The sequence below is a fragment of the Trichogramma pretiosum genome, unplaced genomic scaffold (assembly GCF_000599845.2).
Source record: "Trichogramma pretiosum strain Unisexual culture from Peru unplaced genomic scaffold, Tpre_2.0 scaffold6, whole genome shotgun sequence".
Taxonomy (NCBI): domain Eukaryota; kingdom Metazoa; phylum Arthropoda; class Insecta; order Hymenoptera; family Trichogrammatidae; genus Trichogramma; species Trichogramma pretiosum.
The window spans coordinates 78822-97208 of NW_019641678.1; the positions used below are offsets into that span (position 1 = coordinate 78822).

The 18387-nt window shown below is 44.6% G+C and overlaps 1 protein-coding gene across 8 annotated transcripts in view; it reads right to left on the reverse strand.

Moving 5' to 3' along the window:
* The window catches only part of LOC106658064 (homeobox protein cut), a 115619-nt gene that overhangs the window by 67944 nt on the left and 29288 nt on the right, over window positions 1-18387 (reverse strand). Inside the window, exons 1-2 of one of the 8 annotated variants that reach the window (XM_023460893.1) lie at window positions 11910-11937; window positions 6646-6696 (exon numbers count right to left, since the gene is read on the reverse strand). The exons of the other annotated variants lie outside the window; for them this stretch is intronic. Of the exons in view, the coding sequence (XP_023316661.1) occupies window positions 6646-6696; window positions 11910-11912 (54 nt within the window). The 5' untranslated portion in view covers window positions 11913-11937. Of the gene's footprint in view, window positions 1-6645; window positions 6697-11909; window positions 11938-18387 lie in introns of those variants that run through there. 8 annotated transcript variants of the gene reach the window in all.

Here is an 18387-nt window from a genome sequence, read left to right on the forward strand (position 1 = left end):
AAACGCGATCCCTACAGTCGCAGATAGAGCAATTTTTCTTCCTTGTAATTAAATACGAATATATTAATAAAACTTTTTGACGTAATTCATAGTGCAGCTGTTTATATATTATATTTACGGAATGGCATTAAACGAAGCCCGAGCATTAAAAGTTTTATTATCGTTTATTATTCTCGATGTCGTTGATTTATCAAATTTACCTTTTGAGATAAAACAAAGTCGTCTTTTCGCTCTCAGAGTTGGATAAAAGTAAGGCAACGCATACAGACAAAGATGCATACACACACACATACACACATCGATGGATATATTATTATATGCACCGGTCGTTGACGAGTCGTCGTCGTCGTCGTCGTCGTCGTTGTACTCGTCTTCGTTGCATTGTCTTGCAATTAGCGCTTAAATTCTCGCGTCGATAATAAAAATTAATTGTCGAGCCGGCATGACAGAGCATGCGAATGCATAGCACACGGTGATCTTTAAAGGGATTGTCCGCGAGCCTAAACTTCTTCTTTCTCCCTCCCCTCTTGTATTCTCTTCTCGTCGATATATATAAATGTATATAGTCGGCACTTCTGCGCTTGGCTGCAATTTACAACGAATTTCGCTACGAACACGACGACATGATCGAGCGAACGATGAAATCATCGATTCGCAAAATGCTTATAACAAGTATTTCGCGAGTAATGTTCGCCGAGTTTTCGTTCTTACGTACGTTTGTGTGTGTGCGTCTGTGTGTACGCGCGTGGCCAAGAATTTTAACTGCCGTACGGAAATTTCCCGAGAGCTGAGAATCATCTCTCTATCTCTCTTTCGTGGACGTCGTTTTTCAATCTGTGTGTGTGTGTGTGTGTGTTCATGCCGCGATTGAATTTGCACTGTAATCATCATCGTCGTCGTACGATATATATGGATACTCAAACTATCGCGTGTACTCGCTCACACGTACAGGTCACTTCGTCGTCTAATCGACGTCTCCCGCTTATACATACAAAAGTATGTACTCTTTGATCGCGGCAATAAACGAAATTTTTTTCCCTCGATCGGCGCAAATAAGTCGTAAAAGTATCGTTGCTCGCGCCGATCGTTATCTAAATGGAAATTTCTGATATTTTTTCAATCACCAGGATACATACAATTACCGATCGGTTGATACTAGCGTGGTTGTAAAATTGCTCGATTCGGCTGTAAAAAATCAGAAGAGGAAAAGAAAAAACTTGCAATTCGCAATCGATATTATTTTAAGCGTGATCGGTGTGCGCGATAAAAAGCGATTTGTTAATTTCAGGCATCGAGTCACGCAGCGTGTAGTGCTCGAGACTCGAATTCATTTGCAAGTGTGGACGACCAAAGAGAGAAAGAGTAAACAAAGTATAGTCGAGTTGTCGCAGCTGTAAAACAACGAAGGGCTGCTGCTGACGCTACTTGAAGATCAAAACTCACATCGTGTGCCGTGGGCGCGCGCTACTATAAGACTTTACGCGCCAACGAGCACATGACAGCAGCCCGACAATGTGCGACGCGTTTCTGCACGTGTGCGCTGCATGTCGTACACTTTTAGTATAACAGTAAGGCCTAAAGCTTGTGTATCGATTTTATCGATATGCCGGCAAAATTATTAACCCCTCCGACGACTCGTCGTTATTCTCATTGTTCGGCGAGTCGCAATTGACTATATAGAAAGGGGCGAAAAGAAAAGATTTCCATCTAGCTCTTAGTCGGTACATGGGTATATGTGCAAAAGCGAGCGACGCAATTGGAACATTTATTAGCCGCTTTGAGAGCATCTCATTAAGCGTATTGAACGCGTATCAGCTCGTATACTTCACATAAATTCCCGCAACGAGCTCGAATTATGTTTATTCCGTCGCGTGTTGTACGTCCGTGTATACTCATAAAATCTCCGCGCGCGATATATACAAGGAGAAAATCAGTTATCACTCGGGCTTTAAACGGTTGAGTCGACGAAAGAGAGAAAGAGATGCAAGTCGAGAAAGTGCAGCAATTTGCTGCCCCTCCCCATGTACATGCGCACATACACACGTTTCACCGCGTGGGAGTCGAAGCGAGCGAGTGAGCAAACGAGTGCGGGAGCTTCGAGAGACGTGCAATCTTATTAATGAAAGCAATTGAAATTATCGAAAAAAAGCAATTGGAAGTTGTCTGCGCCCAACTGCCTCAGAATCGAGAGAAATCAAAGGGTCCACGCGCGCATCGGTAGCTTGCAAGCTCCGACGCAGTTTCTCTCTCTTTCTCTTTCTCTTCGATAGACTTTCCAACGTGCAAGAGGATTCGGTTAATTATCCTCCATATAAATTATTAGAAATCCATTTGTCAAAGGGATTTTATTGCTCCGTCTCTCTCTCTCCTTCTCTTTCATCGATTCCGTAGTTTCCATCTGCCTTCTACAGGTACACATGCCTGATTATAAAAATATATATGATATGCATTAAACACGAGAACGGTGAGATATAAAAGCATACAAGCTCCATGCAGAGCACACCGATAATTCTTTTAATCAAAATTAAGGATTTTTTTTATCGCTATATCTTTCTCTCTTTTCGCGACTAGCGATTTCCCCTGCACTAACATCAAAGCGCGTTATGATAAGATTCTTTTTTCAATTTTTTCACAATTTTATTTTCAAATGTAACACGTGCCTATTCGGTAAAGAAATTCTTTATTTTGCGCCTATGTGTCAATCATGTAATACGAATTATACGAGTGTGCCAGCCGCCTTTTAATAAACGCACGAGCTTGCGTGTGATGTATAGAAAAATGTTGAGGTTTATTTTTGCAACCGAAATCGAAGTGATTCCAATGAATTTGCTCAAGGGCTGCATCGGGGAGAAAACGACTGCAGCGATATATACGAGGGTAAGATGGGAAAGAAAGATAGGAGGCACAGAGGGTGAACAGTGAGAGAGAGAAAGAGGATGAAAGTGAACGAGATAGAGAGAGAGAGAGAGAGAGAGAGAGAGAGAGAGTCGAAATAAAAGAGAGAAAGCGAGAGAGAAGTAAATGATCGGGGTTGGAAAAGAGAACGAGAGGAGGATAAGAGAGAAAGGCTTGCAAATATAAGCGATAATGCTAGAGCTTTACTTAGCTAATTGGCCCTCTCAAATAGGATTCGCTTCGGTACATGCTCACATCGGTACATCCATTCACATACGTAAATGCGTGATCTATGCGTTGCCATCTCAAGTCTTTCTCTCTCTTTCTCTCTCTTTTGAATTTATCAATCGTTGCTAAGTATTAAAATTTTCTCAATCAGATTAATTAAATAGTCTATAGAGCTTGTGTATATACAAGGCTCCAACTGTCATATTTACCTGGCAAATCTGCCTCTTTCTCCCGCCCCGTTCGAACGTGGAGTCAAAGTAAAACGAAAGACTTGCCTGCGCAAATATCAACAGATTGACGGGTACTCGCAATTTCAATGCGTTCATCTCGATTTATATAGCATATATTCAAAATTACTCGAACGTGTGCACGCACGTCGGGCGCGCGCATCTGTGCAAATGAAAATCGACGACGTTGACGCGACTATTTGAATTGGGGAAGACGAAAGAATGAAAGAAAGAGTTAAGAGGTATATGGCGTTTTACTGGCAATATCCAGTATATATATAGCAGCGTATATGTATTTGAGCGTGTATATATAAGCGCAGGTGAAGGAGACGTTACTCGAGCTCAAAACTGAAATGCAAAGGTCCGTGCACGCGTGCGATAATTACCCACATGGCCTCGACCGAGGACTCTCTTTTTCGCTCGTCGCTCCGAGAGAGCTTCGGTATATATTTCACTTTGATCAAGTCCGTGTTTTTCTTCGCTTCGCCTCGTCTATACCTTTATAGTATATATACATGGCATAAAGCTCGTACGATTTTTATCTCTCGCTCTCGCTTTTACTTTAGCTTAACGCGACTGCCTACCTATACCTACCCTTACGTCGAACGAACGAGATGCCCGAGCATGTATAGGTGGGTGGGATAGGTAAACCATTGGAGCAGGGGCAGTAGCAGCAGCTCGCCCGAGAGCTTTTGTCTTTTATCCATAGCAGTATACGTAGAGCGAGAGAGTGAGAGAGCTACAGGACGTTTTAATTATTTTAGCTCGTCGCTGCCGCGAGCGTCTAATTTCCAACGTTGTATACATCTATATATATGTATTATTATATATATATACGTATGTATACATAGCCAGCGAGCGAGAGAAAAGTAGCCTGTGCGTCTCTGTTTCTATGATCACAAAGGAATCTTTGAGCTCGTTCGATTACCGGTCGAATCTCGGACGACGAGTTGTGCGCGCTATAAAACGCGGGCGTTTTCTACCCTCTTTCATTTTTTTCCAGTACTTTTTTTTCATTGCCTCTAACCCTTTCTTTGTCCAAGCAACAGTAAACAATGTTGACTTATAATTAACCTCAAGTATCCGATGAGCTTTGATGATTAATAGAGAAAGACATTGATTAGTTGGCGATAAGATACGACCTCGCTCTCTTTTTAAAAGCAAAAAAGCAAAAAAGCTCGAGTAATTAGGTGGAACGGGAAAGTAAAAATCTGCAAAGTAAAGATAAAATAACGAAGCATCGCTAATCAGCGAAGGGTGCAGATAGATAGAGAGAGAGAGAGACGGAGGTGTGTGGGCGGGGGTGTGCGTGATAATTAATGAGCTTCGGGACGACGAAACCGAATAAAGGATAAGAGTCAGAAGCCGCGTCGAAGATTTTCATCGAGAAAGAGAGAGAGAGAGAGAGAGAGAGAGTCGACGAGGCTTGTGTCGTTGTGCATCGTACATCCGCACAGTAGATCGGCCGATACGCCTTCTGCATACGCATCGGTTTTTCACCGATACAAACATTATTTTCTCGCTTCTGTTTTTTCTTTAATTAAGAAAAATATACAAAGATCTCGGTGCAGTGTGATAATTAATGACGAAAAATTGGTAATATTTTAATTACTGCCTCGTTTGCTTACGACACGCGTGTGTTCCTATAAATGCAAAGAGTGAATGATCGCGCGACACACAGTCGCGTGCAACACCACATCGCACACTTGTGTAATTGGTAAGTATCGAAGATTAATTGAAGCAATGTATAGACTGGAAATAATTCCCTGGGCATCGACGCGCGCGTATACATGCCAGGCAACACGTTTGTCGGCCCTTGAAGTGCGCGTGCTTCTGCTCGCTATATTATTTCCGCTTTCTGCCGAGAAATATGCGAAATATTATACATGTGCCCATTGGTACACACGTATACCATTGGATACATACAAAGGAGATCCTTTATTACGCGTATATTTCGCGTATTTCGGTCGTGCATGTACGCGCAAATGAGGATAGAGAGAGAGAGAGAGAGAGAGAGACGCGCGCGACTATAACATATAGACGTGTCATTCATTCGGGATACACACGCACATTATATTTGAAGTATTGTTCTAATTTCTCGCCGCAAAACGCACGACATTTATTTCACAGGCAAAAGCGCCATATTCTGCAGCCTGTATATTTGCTTCTTCGGGCTAGCGCCTCTCTACTCCCTTTTCGCATGTAAACGCGCGCGATTGGAATTCGCCCAGGGTAAACCTAGACGAAAAGTAATAAAAAAAAAGTAAAAACCAAACCAAAGTGAGAGAGCAGCGCACAAGAAACTCGAACGCGCGTGGGATCGATGCACAAAGCGTGTCAAACGGCCAACAATGCCACCCATCTGACGCTCAATTAACGAGTTAATGCCGCGACGTACACGTATACACATGTGGTACACATGCATAGACGATCCTGCTCTCCTTTCGGGATAATTAAACAAATACACGATTTCGGTCGTTCTCTCTATTACTTACGTACGTACTCCCCCGCAAGCGCGATTATGTGTCGTACGGTTGCGAAACACAAACGCGCGTATTTTTTTCCTGCACTCTGTATACCATAGTGAAATAAAGGTAAAAAACTAAATTCCGCGCGCGATCTCGAATTCCTGTTCCGTTTTGGCTTTGCGAATTCTCTCAAGGCAGGACCAGCAGCAGCAGCAGCAGTAGCTCGATCCCTTTTTTTCGCGACCGATCGCGTTCATTGTTGTAGGCCTCTCTGCGTATGTGACAGTCCGATTAATATTATTCTTACGTACAATACAATTTGTCGTCGCGTATATAAGCTGCTGCACACGAGAGCCGGAAACGGATGCGTGAAACTTTGAATATTTGTCCTATACGAACGGCTACATGGGGTAATGAGTATTGCGAAATCTTTCTCTCTCGTCGACTCTCCGTTTTTTAGGCACTCGATACTCTTGAGTATTTTTATTTCATTTTAAATTTACCTCGCAAAAAATAACAAAAAAAAAAAATTACATACGCCGACGACTATTGTCGCATTGATTTGTGTCGCAGCTTTATTAAATTGTTCGGGCGCACGTTGGAATGCGTTTGTATTGCTGCGGCGGCGGGATATACTATATTATGAGTTCGAGTGGAGAAATTCGAGTATCGCTAATTGATCGCAGGGTCGAACGTGTATATTATAGTTGACGACTTTGGTTTCCTGATTTTTCGAGCTAAACTTGTCGATTCCGTTCAATCGTATTTTGCTATTATTTATGAATGTAGACACGTGCGTGGGCGCGTGTCGAAATGACAGAACTCACTTGGAGACATTGGTGCTCTTCGTGCATGTTTGACGAGAACGATTGACTCACCTGTAACAGACAAAAAAGAGAATATAAGAATTGTTTCTTTAGTAGTTATTTTATTTTCGTTTGATTGTTATTTTAGTGGCTTAAGATTGTAATGCATGATGTGTATCTCTTGACTTATTATTGCAAAAGCGAGACCTATTTGAGCTATCACGAGTTTGATATCTGAGTCTGACCGTATCGACAAGACAACTAGTTTTCATCCGGAACGTAAATAAATGTCCACGGTTAAGATTTTGAGAGTAAATTTTTATAATGAACGATCATCAAACGTTATCAATGAAAATGACCTCGAATTTTGACTCGTCGTCGGCAGGGTTAAACGGTCACCTGTCAAATCATGTAATACTTCCCCATGTACGAGGCCACGATAATGATGAATTTCTCGATATGCTATAAAGTTTTTTGAAAAACAAGATCAGTCAGGTCGCCATGACGGGGGAGTGCTCCAAGAGACTTGTTCAAAGTTGCGAACGATTATCGTACATAATTTCCGATTATTACGTTAAACGTCGTCGGCTGTTGATAATCGTTCGCTGCTCATTAAAATCAGAGCAAATCGCGAGCGAGTTTCTCGACATCGCGCTCTGTATGGCGCGCGCCTTTATCGGATTTGTCGGTGCCCGCGACGTAAGAAGAAGAACGAGAAGAAGAAGAAGAAGACAACGACGACGAGGACGACGAAGAACTCATGGGAAGGTATGAGCGAGATAGAACGGCAGCGGCAATGGCGATGGCGTAAGCGAAGCAATAAATTTGCACTGTATTGAAAAGCTTCATTCTATTAAAGCTTAGCTGTCTGCCTCGTAGTAAACGTCAAATCGAATCATTCAAATGTGCAACTTGCTATAGATTATGCCTATACAGGCGCTCGAAGAGAGTGTGAGACGATGGACGTACTTAAATACATATACACGAGATAGAAAAATAATCGATACGAAATTCCTGCAAGTATCGAGTGTCGCATGTCAATTGTCAAGCTTGACCCTTTTTGTTCTCCTTAATATAAAACAAGTGTTTCTTATCTCGCTCTTTTTCTTGCTCTCACTCTTTCAATCAGTCTGTGTCTCTGCAACACCTCAAACCTAAATGGTCACATCTGACTCGCGAGCTGCGAGCGAGAATCTTATCTGCGAAAACCGATGCCATCGGAGTTTTGATGAAACGCGGCTGTATATGTACGCGTGTGGGTCTGTCCGGCTCGAGCTTGTGCGCAAAGCACACGCAGGCCATCAACGTTAAAACAAACAGTCGATTCTGACTCGTGTAAACGCAATTTTTTACGACTCGATCTGTATCGTGTATAAATGCCGTCCATATAATAGGCTACAGAGCGGCACACGAAGTTTTCGATTCGGATTTTAGCAGATATGTTGTATACGTACGCAGGGCTATATAAGCATGCCGAGAGGCCTTCTGTATATACAGATGCGATTTTTATTCCGTTATAACCCTTGACGTACGCACATATATGTATGAGTTGCTAATGTGCGCGTACAGTGTGTGTATATACCTCAATCACACATATGGCCTTTTTTTCTCGTTATTAGTATTAGACGCTCCCAAAAAAAAAGGGAATACCTCGAGGACGTTTAATCAAAGAAAAAAGCCATTTCAATCAGCGGCAGCGACGTATTCGTGGTTAATGAATTATAAATAAAAAAGGGCGCTCTCTCACTCCCGCGAATTGAGGCGTGACGTAAAAAACGACTGCTATGTATGCGCGAAATTGCCGCTCTCTATCGAAAAATGCTTAATCCAGCCGTTGAATGACACAATATGTGCCTGACTATATATGCGTGTGTGTGCGTATTTGTGCTCGCAACGGCAGCTCGACAACCCATTGATTTCCCTCACCCCTGAACGCCTTTTACTTCCCTTTTTTTCCTCTCTTTTTCTCTCCTTCGTATAAAACCATCCCGGCGTTGACCGTGAAAACCACCGCGTGTATGTATATGGAGGCGGGCGGGCGCGAGCTCGAGCCATAGAGGCGGCTGTGTCAGGTGCAAAGCTCGCACGTGTCAAAAGTCCTCACGCTCGCCGAGCCTGACCAAACAGCCCGATGATGCGCGCGAGCTTAAAATACGTATTTGGAAAAGGATGTAGAGGTGTACACACGAGCTCGAGCTCGTTTGTGCCTTTTTTTTTCTTTCGAGGCACGCGGAGGCATCGATGCGTATAGACAAACGCGCGTATAGGTAAATATCGAACGTATATATCGGGGCTGATACGCATCCGGTCTTTTTTTACCTGCTTCACGATTCACCCCTCTCGTTTTGGATTTCGATCGAATTGCAATCGCTACTTTGTCTCGCGCCTCACGTATAATACGTATAACGAATCGAGCACATATATCTCGCAATTCTCTGTCCATTTCTCAAAAGCCCGGGAAGAAGAAGTAGAAGAGACATCTGTTTGACGTATAGCGCGCGCGGCGTTTGCCAAGGCGTGACTCGGCACTTGTGCACCGACGAGGCAAGGCAGTTATAATACAGTCCCCATAGTAGCACATAGAGCAGAGCGAGCGCGTAACATACAACGCAGTTCGAGTGCTCGCACGCACGTACCGCTGCACCGGCAGCGCCTCTCTTTCTCTTCGTCTGACACAACAAAGAGCCTATATATATACGCAATAATGCCCGAGATTCTACGAGTGATCGATCTGCGATAAAGTTGTTACGGGTGCGCAACTAGATGTGTATGTATATATACATTTCGAAGCCAATTGCGCGTGAAAAATCCTAAACAATGGACTGCGCCGATGCGCTGCTATGACTCCGATCATCGACGTTCTCTCAATCAGTTAGTCTCGTCGCCGATGCTGCCGATATCTCTTTTTCTGCCTCAGTCTATATAACATCTGCCCCTCCCGAAAGACGAAGAATGAGCAGCGAGAAAAATAATAAAAGTTGTAAAATAATAAAAAAGACGTTACAAGCGTCGCAGTCGTCGTCATTTCCAACTCTTTGAAACTCTCAGGGATACTTACATTGACTAATATCGCGCCAGTAAGCTGCGAGGGTATACGCTCACGCGTTTATAATATACCCGAAAATAACTGCTCACTTGCTTGCCTCGCGCACGCGAGGACATTTACACCGAATCTATTAATAATCAAGAATTATCGATGACAATAATAAATCTGGCCTCTTTTCGAACTCGATCGCGACAATTTTTGATCGCGATCTCGTGCTTGGCGAGAGATTTTAGCGTATTTGTCACGCACGGCATGGCAAGATATAAATGCCCTGGTAGCAGCCAAGCAGATCGGCACAGCCGGAAATCTCGATAATTTTATCATCTCTATATTGGAATTACGAGCATGGTGCGTGCCGAGTATCGATACGTATAGCTGCGCGGCACGAAGCGAACGAGCAAAAGACGACTTTTCGTGTATCTGGGCGTGCATGTGATCTCAAAATAGAGGTGGACATACGCGAAGTGAATCGAAGAACCAAGAGACATTAAATACGCAACATCCAAGGGGGAATCATCATCGTCGTCGTCGTCGTCGTCGTCTTCAACGCACATGTTCTCAATCATTTCTGTCGCGCGCTAGTTACAAGGCACATCTTATACAAGTTAAATACGATCAGCCAGACTCACGGAGACGCGATGCGCTTCTCGATTGCGAATAAAAAAAAACAGCATCAGTAGCCGCTCAAGGAGAGAAAGAGGAACTCGGGAAGGATTTGAACATTCTCCGAATATGCGCCAGGCACAAAGCGATCTCTCTCTCTCTCTCTCTCCGTCCGCGAGCGAGCGAGGATTATTATTTTATTTTCGTGTAATGCGCGCCTCTATATAAAGAAGCAGCATGTGAGCTCGCAATGAAATATGTACTATACAGATCCGTTGCTGCTGTACAAAGAGACATTTTGCACAAAGAATGCGTGAGCAATACCAAGTGCAGCAGCAGCTACTTGTCTGTATGTAAGCCTGCCCCATGCGTACACATATTATGCGCAGAAGCTAATTAATAAGTGACTTTATACGACGTTCGAATCTCGTTCGCACGCGATAAACGCCGAGGTGCACATACACATGAGGTGTGTATAATACTCGGTAGATATACCGAGATGTTACAGTAGTGTATCGCTTACAAAGGAAAATACCAAACGTGACAGCCGCACGTTGAGAAAATATCGTAACGAGCCATCTCTTTTTCGAATTGTTGTTAACGCCAGACGATCGACGTTTCCTCTTTTCATCGTTGTCAAGCTCCCTCGGACTTTGGAAGATAATCCCAGCCGCGAACGAATTAACGATCACGTCGAATCTCGAGTTAAAAATAGCCCCACGTAGTAGTTTACGGGATCTTTCTATGTTATCGATTCTTTTTCTTCTCTCTTAAATCACTGACGGCTCTGCCGCCCGGACTCCGATATACACTCATTTTTTTCTCGGATTTAATACGACGACCCGATGTTTTGGTAACATATATCGATGAGATTCCCGAGGCACTGAACTCGGAAAATCCACAGTTTTAATAGGGAATTCGTCGTGAGTAAATATATGTATTAATACTTAAAAGTAGCGATAGAAGATGAAAAATCACACCAGTCATTGTAACTGTGTATACGTGTATAATGCACTCGCATACACGTATTGTATATTTGTACAAAGTGTGCTAGTCGCGATGAACAATTCATTAGGCTTTTATGGCTGTTCTCATGCGTTGACTCGTTAAACAACTGCCACCTTATAGCTCGTATAGGTAACTTTACAAAGCGAGCGCAGAGCTGCGAAGACTCCGTATTACACTAGTAAGAGTTAAAGATCCACAACAGTACGAGACTACGATGCGATACGAGTGTGATATGTGTACCCAGATGTATGAGTATATGCAGTGCGGAGAGCTGTGTGCATATATAGCTACTTAGAAGAACGGCAATAACGATTAGACGCTATAATAAGGCGTGGAGAGCTGCTATAGGCCTCGATCGTGTACATAGACGCAGCAGACATCGCAACAATTAACCGTGTCTATAAGTGTTTAATTTTCGCATCGTTTGAGAACAAAACTTGTCGACGATGTGTATTATGTAGCTTCTCCGGTAACGTCATAATAATCATATCATCATTATCATCGTCGTCGTCGTCTTGGCAATTACAATCGTCATCCGGTACTATTTTTTTTATTAAGTGAAAAAAAATCATTTCAAGCAAAAAAAGAACAAATCATAAAATCTACACGTCTCGTATTATATACTCACCATCGTTCTAAAATAGTAATTATCAACAAAATTTCTTATGTAAATCGATTTCAGTAGGATCGACAATGCACGCAAGGAGGAGAAGGAGGGGACAGAGTATTATATGAGATCTGACACGACCCCTGCAGCACAATTCACAAAAAACTTCAAGTCCTCCTTCTCTGCGCACTCAGTGGTCAATCATTGCTGCGCTCTCTGTCTCTCTTTCTCATCCCTTCCCTCCTACGCGATCCTGGCACAAAAGGACTGCGCACTCCGAAGCACGAGTAGGATTTTTCAATACTCTTTTCGCGGGCTCATTGGTGCAGCGCTTGCACGGGACACGAGTGACTGCATGTAGGCTCGTGTGTGAATAAGTTCACTCGCACTGATCGTATAGAGCTACTAGGCCAGTCGAGGCACACTATATACACCATGTATACATCCACATGTATTATCACACGCCACTTGTTCACTCTCATACACTCCACCGACGACTGATGAGATGCCTCGAGACTCGAATGTATAGCCGACGTTTGTCTGTGTGTATATATAGCGTGTGCCTGCTTGTGTATATTATATATATAGTACTTATATATATCTGCGGAGTTTGAACGTAACACGTGCTGCGGAGTCGCACGCGCGCCCCGCGCAAACGCAAACGCCGAGCTTGGGAGAAAGAGAAAGACTGACTGCTATAATGTGTGCGAGCGCCGTGCAAAAGTCTGGCCGCCTGCATGTATGCGCGCGCGGCGCATCCATCTATGCCTCTCGCAACGACTGAAGAAAGAGCCAAAAGGACCGACAGCATCATCATCATCGTCGTTGTCGTCGTCGCAAGTCTCTTCTATATCCGTATATGCCTGCACTGCATTATATAGGTATAATTTGCCGAGCGGTGGGGTACTCGCATACGTACGTATATATAGTGCCGTATATACATCGAAGCTCCGAGAGAGAGCAGCACGGCGTCAACGCCGATGACCCGCCTCTGATTCGACGCCACGCCTACTTTGTCTCGTTTACCTTCTCTCGCGCTCGCTCTCGTATTCGGACTCGATTCCAAGAGAGAAAAAGAGAAAGAGAGCGAGAGACGAACTGCATTTTATAAAATGCAAGATTATACTTCGAGCTTATACGCGCGCTATACCTTATGTATGCGCGAGTATATCAGCTCCGCAGCTGTGTAGCTGCACATATCCACTGCACACGGGCATAACTTCTTTTCGAGAAATATTATATGCTGCCGTTGGCTGATCTTCGAGCTCGAAACGCGGATAGCTATTACATCGAGAAACAGACATTATTACCCAGGTTGTGGCTGGCATTAACGCGAATGCAGCTCACACTAACACACATGCACACATTTGCCGGCAAGTACTCATATATATACTGCCCAGACATATAATATATGCTCGCTGTTATTTAATTCACAGATTGGATAAATTATACACATTGTAATGTAGCGCGCGGTGACCGATTGTTTATTTCTCCTGCATGCGAGGCTTTCACGATTTTTATCGCTCGATTACGATGGAAATACACCTCGACAACTGAACGATACATTGCCAAACGATGTCGTGCCAATTTGTTCTCGATAATATGTGACCTTTTTTTCTTCACTCTCTCTCTCTCTTTTCGTCTCGCTCTAAACGCGTAAATTATGATATCCTCTTCGACCTAATAAGGCAAATTAATTATCTTATCAATTTTCCTGTAATTTTCAAAGCAGCAATAAATCTTTTACGTATTGCTATATATCGGTGCCGAGCGAGCGAGATCGCACGATGAGGGAGCAATAAAAAGTACACACATACCGAAAGAACAAAACGCGGCTCGATTGAGTAGAGAGAGCGCGAAAGAGTGAGCGAGAGAGAGATAGAGCCTCTGCCGATACGTAATCGTTTGTTCAACAAGTTTTTTTTTGTCAAGAGAGATCGGGGCTTTCGACCCGCGAGCTCCGGAATTTGTTTGAATAAACTGATATTACGGAGCAGCGGTACACAACGGCGACACGTCCCGTGTTTGTATATCGAGCCTCGATTCGAGTATCGAAAAGCGACTAATGATTTTTAATGAGTTTACATTGCTTTTAGCACCCGATAGGGACAGCGCGGACATTCGAGCTTAGTAATACTTTTGAGAATCGACGAAAACACGAGAGAAACCGTATATAATACGCGTTCGAGGGATAGAAGGGAAAATTTTTCGATAAGACGGCGCAGATAAGATATATATACTTTTTTTTTCGTCGAGAGACAATGGCATATAATGCAACAGCGCTGATCATTACCGTTTCTCAATGTAATAATACAATCTTATCGAATTCACACAAGGCGCGAGCGCGTCGAGACGTATGTATAACGCAATTCAATCACGGCGACGCGGCTGGTGTGAAAAACGAATAATGTACGTGTGGCTCGGCTCGATAGATGTGTAGATGGATCATTGCAGGATCATTGCGCGAGGTGTTCCAGCAAGATCATGCACAATACTCGAAATTACGGGAGTTATGGCAATTATATCGGCGAATTTCGCACTACTCGTACGTTGCCGGTTTTGGATGACAACGATTAAGCAGCACGAGCTAGGCGAAAAATAATGAACATTTTGTTACATAAAACAAAGCTGCAGAGGCAGTTCTCTCCTATACATGTATGATGCTACGAAGCATTGCGTTCGACGGAAAAGAGAGATTTTTATCGTGCGAATTCGCGATCGTACGTATATGCGAGTGTAATTATCAACCAAGAACTTCGACATCGTGTCCACAATGGCATACTTGCAACAATTGGCTTGCGACGTCTCACCGAAACGCCAGCGATTATAACAACGTCGAAAATCAAATTATTCGAAAAATTCGGTCATGCGTATGCGCAGTCTGCAAGGAGAGAATCCGTTGAGTATATACAGTGCCCGCACGTTGTATTACAAGAGGGAGCAAATTTCTTCGTATATATAATACGTTGATAATAACAGCGAGTGCGTAAAACACGCGCCATGTATAGTTATATAGAATAGAAAATGCACAGCTGATGCTTGCACGTTGGGCGTCTTTGCGTCGCGGCCGCATTCCCCAAGACCTTTTTGCATAATAAGAGAACAGAAGCGGCAGCGGCAGCTATATAGAGTAGAGCGACGAGCGGAAGTTGCGAAAAAGGGGTGAGAACTCGTCGTCGTCGTCGTAGTAGTCGGCGGCAAAAATGAGAGCGCCAACTACTACTACTGCATGACTTTCACTCTCGTTGGAGCTAGCAACGTTCGCTCTCTTTCTCTCTCACTCCTTCTCCGAGACTTGGCTTTTAATTTGTTTTTCATGCGCGGCTAATATTAGCTGCTGCTGCTGCAGGTCGTAGTGTGCTATGGGTCAGCAGTGGTCATGATCACTGCAGGTGAAAGTAGCGATACGCAGCACGTGTTGCTGCAACCCCTTCCAACGTATATATACTCTCTTTCGTGTACACATCCCTCTTCCTCGCGTTCTTCTTCATTCTCCGCACATTCTGTTTCCCGCTCGCTCGCTCATCCCCCGATCTCGATGCTGCTGCTGCTGCAAAAACGAGCCATGGCTCTCTAATCAAACGCAGTGCACATGCAACTGGTGAGCCATCAGCACAGATCAGCTTTAATAATTTTCGCACGTTTTTTTCACTTCCCTCGTCGCTGCCACCGCTGCATGCGTTCATCCAATAACCGATAACTGCATCCGGCCCTCGCCGCGAGGCTATACACATCGCACACCGCGTGCGTCTCTCTGCATGTAGCGCATATATTCCGCAATTTGCATATACACGATACGATAGCTAACTCCTCTTAAATAATATAACCATGGGCTGAAATCAAATGGCTCGTGCTTTATATCCTGCGCGCTGCCCCTCTCGACTTTTCTCTCTCTCTCTCTCGCCTTTTTTTTTTATTCTCGCCCGATAGGCAGGCGATATAATCGCTATACAAAAAATTCATTGCTCCGAAATGTCCTTGTTTTTCGACCGATACATGCGCGTATTACAACGACAATAACGAGCTCTCTCGCGTAGGAAAAAAAATGATGTAAGGAAGGAAGGGGGGAGACGGAGAGCTGCTCGAGCACAAACTTTTCATTTTCGCGATCGCCGTCGACTGATACATCCGTAATGACGCGGCGCGAGCGAGACGAGCAGTCAAGCGTAGATCCTTTCTGACCTCCGCGGCATTATACGAGCGTGTCCGCTCAAGCTGCGTGCTTGCACGTGTGTGTACGTGCGTGTGTATTGGTGTGTGTATGTGTAGTGCGGATCTGGCGCTGCTGCCACCTTCGTGCACCTCTACATTGAACTGCACATAAGCCATAATCACACCGGCTATTACGTCTCTCTGCATGTGCATGTGTAAGTGCATACACTCGTATACGTATGCAGACCCTCACGAGCAACAACAATCGTGACCGAATGCATATACAACGGAGGAGAGCATCTCCTGTTCTTACGATCGCGCGGACATAAATTTGCAGACATTTTATGGCACCAGAGCAGCTGCGACGAGTATCTTTCTCTCTCTCCGATACCCTCCTGATACAGCGCTGCATAATACGCGCGCGCGTGTGGGTATTATTGTGCCTCGAGAAAGTGTCTGCGTCGGGCAGCAATAGTAGCAGTAGTTCCTGTTGAACTTCGCGCCAATGACTTTTGCTCGCTTGCACGCGCCGCGACCTTGGCTGCTTAAATAGCTCCACGAACTTTTCTCGACTCTTTTGTTCTTTTCTTTTTCTCTCTCTTCCTTTATTGTAATCCAAAAAAAGGGTGGCTTCGACTGGCTTTATACAATATACATTGACACCTCCGTAAATCCAATTAGCGTCGTGTATACGCGCCAAGACAACTTTGAAGTGCCGCACACGCTCGCGCGTCCGCGTACGCAGCAGTAGTCCTGCTAACCTCTTTGCGTTTGCCACTTATAATAGGTCGAGCGTGTACGCTGTAGGGGAGGACTTTTCTTTCTCTCCGGTACGCGTCTTTCTCTTCGACGAATATTCCAGCTCCGTGTGCGGTAATTTGCTTGCCCATCGTCCGCTGATCTACAAATGAACATCGCTTTCGATACATTTATCTCCCAGATCGCTTTGAGATTTCCAGTTATCGGATTAATCAGGTTTATGCTCTCCCTTACATTCATTTATTCCATCTGACAATAAGCTCGAATCATCGTTATAGTAGCTTTTTGCGAATGCGATAATATTGCGCTCATGGAAAATCCACGAAACAGGTTTGTTGGCCGGTGATCGAGCGTACGAGCGAGCGCATCCCTATGCTCACGTATACATATGATGGGAGGGAGTTCACACGCGGATTCCATCGGCTCCGATCCGTCATGCCGCTAAACAGCTATCTTACACAGGCGCTCGTACGTGGAAGAAACAACTGCAGCAACAACAACAACGGCAACGACGCAACGACTCTCCGCGTGCAGCTAGCACATAATATCGCGTATACGTATATAATATGTCGGCGGCGCAGCACACGGCTTTACGTCGAGTCTCGACTCGACGCTCGCGCCGGGGAAAAGGAGGAGTTGTAGAGAACGAAGAAACGTACGAGTCGGAGCGAGAGAGAACCGAAGGGCATATAAGTGCATGTATGAGCCGGAGGCGCGAAAAAGCCGATATATATTATCGAGACGTAAACTAATGGCTGCTGCCGCAGCGGCAACGAGCAAATATACCCACACACACACACTTGCATGCATACATGCACGCACAAGCATATATATATCCGAGCGCCCTTCTACATTCGCACTTGTGTGAAAGTTGAGAGAGTACGTCGTGGCTGGCTGGATCGCTGGATGGCGCGCAGTGGAACCAGTTTTTCAAAGGGGCCAATTCCTTGGACTTTTTTCGACGCTTTTTTTTGTACATCTATTCTCGGGGCCCGCACGAATAAACGTGCACACTCGCATGCATATATAGCAGAGTTGCGAGAGACATTTTTTTCAATCGTCACACGTAAATTTGCATAGATTCGTCGGGAGTCGATCCCTGCACGCACACGCAATGTAATGTATCGAATGACGTTGAAAATTAGACCTGTACGCGTCCACCCCTCGATCGGTTCTTAGGTTATACATACTGCGCACGGCATATATACATATTTGTGTCGTTTGTTGTTCACCTATACTAATGCGTATTGTGCGAAGGGTGAGAAGGGGAGAGAGAGAGAGTGAGAGAGACGCTGCGAGGAGAGAGCAAAATCGAAAGAAAGGATCGTCCCTTTGCATCGACTACAAAGAGCAGCGATTGGTCGCGATCGTCGGCTTCCTTCGAGGCAGCCAATTTCCACACCCTTGACGTTGGAGCTAGAGCTTAGGAGATGGCCCGCGCGCCATAGGTGTAGATCACCTTCTGGAGGCCATGCTGCTCTTTCTCTCCTTCTCCCCCGAGCCCGGCCAAAGATTTCGTTGCTGCTGTTGCTGCTGCGAGAGAAAGATGAAAACAAGATTTATCGCTCGAGTTCGGAGTCGCGCATGT